The 6985-nt window shown below is 47.3% G+C and overlaps 1 protein-coding gene across 1 annotated transcript; it reads right to left on the bottom strand.

Moving 5' to 3' along the window:
- Positions 1-3658: 3658 nt before the first annotated feature.
- Positions 3659-6713, bottom strand: pcdh20 (protocadherin 20; the record flags this gene model as incomplete). Its single annotated transcript, XM_080834995.1, has 2 exons — positions 3659-6268; positions 6663-6713. 2 exons carry the CDS (start codon positions 6711-6713, stop codon positions 3659-3661), a joined length of 2661 nt encoding a protein of 886 aa, XP_080691121.1.
- Positions 6714-6985: the final 272 nt, after the last annotated feature.

The following is a 6985-nucleotide window of genomic DNA, read 5'->3' as shown; positions in this document are numbered from 1 at the left end:
GAGTGCAGATATTCTTCACAAGACACAGCATGCCTACGTGACTCAGCAGCACCCACATGCAGTATCAGTGGTGCCATGGCGATGGAGGTGATAGAGAAGGCACAGGTTCGCTCATGAGAAATGTAATGCTCTGGAAATCCTGAAGGCATTCCAGTATTCATGGAGCTTCTGATATAGTATATATAAAAAAAACATTTGATCTTCTCTTCTTATCGCTTGTTGTCTAGTGTGGTGATGATAAAACCATCAGCCTTTGGAATCTTGCACATCAGGTCCAGGTAAACCCTTTCCGTGGAAGAGAAGCACGCAAGGGAGTTTGATGGCTATCATTCACATACTTGTAAGAGATCAGATGCATCCTGGAGAAAGTCAGGTCTATCAATTAAACTCATTTTTTATAGTGGATCTCAAACACATGGTAATGATGACTGGTGTTTTTAATGAGATCATTTTCTACACACTCAGCAATGCCAAGCACATCACACAGAAACTTTAAGTCAACAAGGTACACTGAAGTAGGATATTTTAGTGGAGCTCTTTCTGATGAATTGTGCCTGATGACACATATGTACATACATTAACACACACACACACACACACAAACACACACACACACACACACACACACACACACACACACACACACACACACACACACACACACACACACACACACATACACACACACACACAAACACACACACACACACACACACACACACACACACACACACACACACACACACACACACACACACACACACACACATACACACACACACACACACACGCAGAATCACATGCGAACACACACACACAGTATATATTTAGCGTGTACTTCATAATGGTGTATACTTATGAACATAAACACAATGTTGAAACGTAACCTGCTCAAGCTGAAGTAAAGGAAAAAGTTACACATTAGAGCTGCTTTCAAAGCAAAAATGACATTCTTATTGCCATTGCCACGTGAAGTCTCATTCCCTTATACCTGAGAAATGTGTGAATGTGGGAGGATTTGGGTACGACGGTTTGAGTAGGCGTGTGTTATGTTCTGCCTCATGTCTTTACAGGTGTGAGCGTGCGAATATGTGAAACATAGACAGAGATGAACATGTCTGAACAAGAAGCCCTACAGCCTAATGAGTGTGTGTGTGTGTGTGTGTGTGTGTGTGTGTGTGTGTGTGTGTGTGTGTGAGAGACAAGAGTGTGACACACTCCCGTCGTGACCTTGGCCATGCAACGGGACACGGGGAACACAGGAGAGGGGCCAAGCAGGGCGCATGAAAAATGCAACACAAATCCCTTTAGCTGCAGAATAAATCAAGACACCACTGAAGCAGGCCAGCAGCGACCACATCAGGGTACACAGACAATCTCAACTGCTTCATAAAATCAATAGAGAAATATCAGTTTGGACTGACAGCTGCTGTAGATCATAAGTTTTGTCATGGCTAAAAAAACACCTTTGGGACAAATAGATTTTGATGGAACGCTGTGCTCTGCTGATGCATCAGTCTTGGCAGCAGTAAGGAATGGCACTGATAAAGATTGACAGAGGTTAAAGCATTTAAATGCAGATAAGTACGACTTAGGGTTGAATAGCTTTAAACACACAGCTGTTGTTTTATAGCAGGGGCTAACAAATTAATCTCAAATAGGTGGAGGGAGTATGAATATCACACTGTGCTCTTATGTTAGTACACACTTCTTATGTCTCTGAATTGCACATTTTATGACTGGAATTTTAGTGAAGCTGAACTTCCTCGTTGGCACAGCCAGCTTGTGTCTGTCTTGTGCCGAGACGGTTATGCATTTGTGCAGAGAGGGGAACACCTCTAGGTTTCGTGACTTGGCAGCACCTCAAAAGGAGTGCCTCATAGCAGCCTCCGATGAAATATGATCACACACACACACACACACACACACACACACACACACACACACACACACACACACACACACACACACGCACACACACACGCACACACACACGTACACACAAAACAAAACAAATAATAATAATAGTTCCACCTCTTCTCGACCCGGGCAAAAACACATGCCAGCATTCCATCTGAGACCAACCTTTCAGATGTGGCTGGAGACAATGCACCTGCGTAAGAATCTATGCTGGCCATTATTTCATTGAAAGGACTACTTAAGTGCACCTCTCCCCTGATGAAAACGGACACTTTTTAAAAAGCACTGGAGATTGTGAGGGAGCGTGCGCACATTTGAATTTGAATTGATTTCCAAAACAATAGCGATTCCGGAGAATTCCACTCTCCATATTATGAGTTTCATCTTTGCAGCAGCGGTAGCAGCAGCGACCAGAGAGAGAGCGCGAAAGAGAGTAAGAGAGAGAGAGAGCGAAAGAAAGAGAGAGAGAGAGAGTAAGAGAGAGAGAGAGAGAGAGGGAGAGAGAGAGATAGCTCATCTCCATAAGTGATGGATGTAGCCTTAAGTAGATATGGATACATTGCCCACATGCATCTCAAGATCTTTAGATCAAACACATAGTTGTAGCCCAGGTTGCGTGTTACAAATACATTTGTTTTTATACAAATGCATTTTGTTATCTGCACAGGGAAGTAATTCCTCAAGAGAATAAAGGAAACACTGATTAGAATCTTGGACTAGATCAAAGCTATCACATGCCAACTGTGTATTTACCTGAAAGTCAGATTTGTTATGAAAAAAAAAGACAAAGTGGAATAAAAACGTTCAACCTTGAGATTATACTCTCTAAAATGATTTTTTGTTTTGGTTTAAATGACAGAGGGGCTTTTGTTAGTATGAAAATAAAGAACTTTTAATTGTCATATATAATTCCATTGACACATACAAACAGAACCACTTGTGTTATGAAAGTGAGAATTTACCATCGGGCAAAAAAAAAAACATGGGGTGAGGAAAGAGCCTGACAAATCTGCCATGAGACTTAAGCGAAAGAGACTCAAGCGAATGAGACCAGCTAGACACCACTGAGGGAAGCAAGCAATGGCAGATATCAGAGCACAGTGAAGTGCTCAGAGGTCTCCGCACACCAGCCTAAGATGAGCGCATCTGAACTCTGTCCTACATAGCCCACAACTGTGTGGAAAAGAAAACATCTCTAACACCTGAGAAAAACAAAATGTCACCAGCATGTCACATCACAGCACAATAGCATTTTGTCTTTGTGTTGAAAGGGTAGTTACTGACTTCTGGAGAAGAGCAGGGAGTTGTGTAGATTAGTCAATTTAGTTGAAGACACCTTCATTTCATTTTGACTTTAACATTTTCATTTGGTCAAAGATTAATGTCAAGGGGTAACTAGGACCATGTCATCACTTGCCCATAGACAATAGGCAATATTGTCAAAATTCTCCTGATATGACAATACAAGTTTCACATTCTCATGTGAAAATATTAGTTTATCTTAAAGATATTTTTTTCTTCAATTAAAAGATTTTCTCATAAAATTATAAAACATTTTATATACAATATTAACAGTTTAGGTTTTGGACTCGGTCGTGTCCTCTGTGGGATAAAATGTAAAACTTTTACATTGAGCAGTGTGTAAACGTCGTCCATTTTCCTTATTCTTGTCTCTCTTTCTCTTTTCTGTCAGGATGTGTTTGTAAACTACAGAAAGTGTCTATGCAGAGGAAAAAAGTCATATGTTGGAAATCTCCATGAGTTTCCGGTCCACTGCTTGCATGTCACTGTTCATTTTTAACGGGATTTCCACCTCTAACCGTTTCTTTTTATGTTTCCGGAGCTTTCTGCAGCTTATGTACACAGTCAGTGACACCACCATGATGAGCAGTCCCAGGCAGGTGGTCAACAGCCCGATTATGACCGGTTGGCACGGGAACACCTGCCGATCCTGGATCCACTGGCGGGATTCCCGCGATCCAATGCTCTCCTCGATCTCAATCTCGGCCTGCCGCAAGAGAAGGCTCTGGATGTAGCTCTCGTTGCTCACCGTCTCGTTGACGAACAGGTTGACCATGATGGTGGAGTGCAGTGGCTCAGGCTGCCCGTGGTCACTGACCTTCACCAGCAGGCTGTAGAGGCCACGGTCGCTGAGGCTCCTGCGTAGGGTGATGTTGCCGGTGTTTGGGTCGATGTCGAAGGAGCCCTGCTCGCCCCCCAGCCTTTTGATGATGCTGTATGCGATGACCGCATTCATGCCTGTGTCCCGGTCTACCGCGTAGACCTCGGTGATGGAGGTCCCCGGTAAGGTGCTGGGTAGCACCAGCATGTAGGACTGGTTGGATTGGGGGAAGAGGACAATGGGTGGGTTGTCGTTGACGTCCAGGAGCAGCACTGTCACCATAGTGATGCAGGAAAGGGCGGGCTTGCCTCCGTCAACTGCCTCGATCCACAGGTAGTAGGTCCCCTGCTGTTCGCGATCCAGTGAGGTCTTGGCACGCAGGGCGCCACGCCCTGTGTCTATGACGAAGATGTCGCTGCCATTAAGGATGGACAGCGCCACCCAGCCATTTTCCCCGGCATCAGCATCGGTCACCGACAGCACCCCAATTTCGCCGAACCCCGGGAAGTTCTCTGGCACGAAGAAGGTGAAGTCCTTGTTGATGAACCGGGGGCTGTTGTCGTTGCGGTCCTGCACAGTGATGATGACAGTGGCGATGCTCTCCCTCCGCGGTGACCCACGGTCCACTGCACGTACCATGAACCGGTACGTTTCCTTCTCCTCGCGGTCCAGGGAGGTGTTCACCGTCAGCACCCCCAACTGACGGTGCAGGTAGAAGATATTGGGGGGTGCGTCTGAGCCCAGCAGGTAGACCACCTCCCCTCGGCTCCCGCTGTCTGCGTCCGTTGCCTGCAGCTTGGTGAGGAAGGTGTTGGGGGCATTGTTCTCCTCCACAAAGATCTCCAGCATGGACTGCTTGAAGACTGGGGCGTTGTCGTTCTCGTCCTCCACCTGCACCCTCACCACCGTCTTGATGACCACACCGTGGGGGTTCCTGCCCACGATGGTGAGCTGGTACTCCTGCCGCATCTCGTAATCCAGCGGCTCGGTGGTCTCCAGCAGGTACTCGTTTTTGAAGCGCTCGTAAGGGGCGAGTTTAAACGGGCCCGAGCCCTCCAGCAGACACTCCACCTTCTGTCGCGAATCGATGTTCTTCACAGTGAAAAAGGCGATGGGGGTGAACGCGGGCTCGGACTCCTTCAGCGAGACCACGCCATCCTTCTCGGCCGCGATGTAGCGTGGGATTAGCAACGGTGGTCCCGACACCACCTTGATGATGTGGATGGTCACTGTGGCCACGTCAGGGATGCAGGCCGGTCCATTAGCGAGCACGGTCAGCTTGTAGAGCTTGGCGGAGTTGGTGTCGATTTTCCCTGCCAGCTTAATCACGCCAGTCACTCTATCCAAGTGGAAAAGGTTCCGGGTTTCCCTGGTGATGCGCTCACTGTACGAGTAGTTAATCTGAGCGTTAGCCCCCAGGTCGTGGTCAAAGGCATGGAGGCGCGTCAGCTGGGTGCCCCGCGTGGCATTCCCATACACCGTTACATTCAGCTGGGCCTCGTTGAACTTTGGGCAGTTGTCGTTAATATCCGAGATGATGACCCGCAGGGTGGCAGTGCCGAGGAGCGGAGGGGAGCCGCCGTCCTCCGCGATGATATCCGTCACGTACTCAGCTTGCCTCTCGCGGTCCAGCGACTCCGTCACAATGAGGAAGGGTGTGAGCTCGCCCCCCTCGTTCTCCTCCACGTCTAGCGTAAACACCCCGAAGTCGTTGACCAGCCAGTATGTCTGCACACTGTTCACCCCGAGGTCCGGGTCCACAGCCGACTGCTCCACGGCGAAGCGTGCGTTTACCGGTGCGTTCTCTGGCACCTTCACCCGGATCTCGTCCGACGGGAAGCGCGGACGGTTGTCATTGACGTCCTCGATGAGGACCTTGACCTTCACCAGCTGGAAGTACTGCTGCGGCAGAATGAACACGTCCAGCGCTAGTGAGCAGCTTTGCCCCTCGCCCCGATCCGCACACAGGCTCTCCCTGTCCATCTGCACTGCCGATGTGAACAGCTCCCCTGTGGTATTATTCAGCTCCACATACTGCTCGTTGATCTTCTTTTGTGCCAGATTGAATAAAAGCGGGGGATCAACGGAGAAATCCAAATGTAAGTCTGTGCCAATGGCCCCTATTAAAGTCCCCTTGGGTAAGCCTTCTTTTATCTTATAGATGAGAGGGCTGAAATTTGAAAAGCAGGAGAGTGGGCTGGTGTAAAGCAGCAGAACGCACAAACCCTGAAATAAACAATAACAGAACAGTCCAGTTTATATCAAAAGATCAGAATGACCAAAAACCACCAACACAAACATTCCCACATTGTATATGCTTAAGTATAATAAAGTCTTCTGCACATCTGTATATTTTACACTAAAAAGTCTTCAAGAGTCAACCATATAGCCTATACATAAGCTGCACTAGCACAAACTGGAAAATAGAATCTACTTCCACTAATTGTAAGCTTAATGCAAATGCTGTTGGTACATGCTACACTTAGTAGCCTACAACTATATCTGTCCCATGATTATTATGATTAAAATGTGAAAACTGAAAGTACTAAGAAAAAACAACTTATACAAGTATTTAATGCTTTCAATGGCAAGGTCATTAACCTTTAGTACAGCTACGGACCTGTATCTCTCCTCTGGTTATAAGGCGGCGGACCCTTTTGCCGCTGACCATGTTTTCTGTTCTCCGTAGTCGCACCTGGAGTCAGATATGAAGCCTCATTCTGAGCGCCGCAAAGCGCTGAGCTCCGGCTGTCGCTACGCGCCTGCTGCGTCTGAATACCACAAACCACAAACTCTCTCACCAGCTCCCGAACACGCCCCCGACTGCTAATCACCTCCCACATTCGCTCAGTCAGCTCTGACGCAAAACCTGCCTTTGCATGATAAATACTTTAGTACTTTCGCCTTGTCAGTGTTGAGAATTTTTCACTCGTTTAACACATG

Source organism: Sprattus sprattus (genome assembly GCF_963457725.1).
Source record: "Sprattus sprattus genome assembly, chromosome: 3".
NCBI classification, from domain to species: domain Eukaryota; kingdom Metazoa; phylum Chordata; class Actinopteri; order Clupeiformes; family Clupeidae; genus Sprattus; species Sprattus sprattus.
Note: the sequence above shows the minus strand (reverse complement) of the source record. Positions and strands in the feature narration are given on the sequence as shown.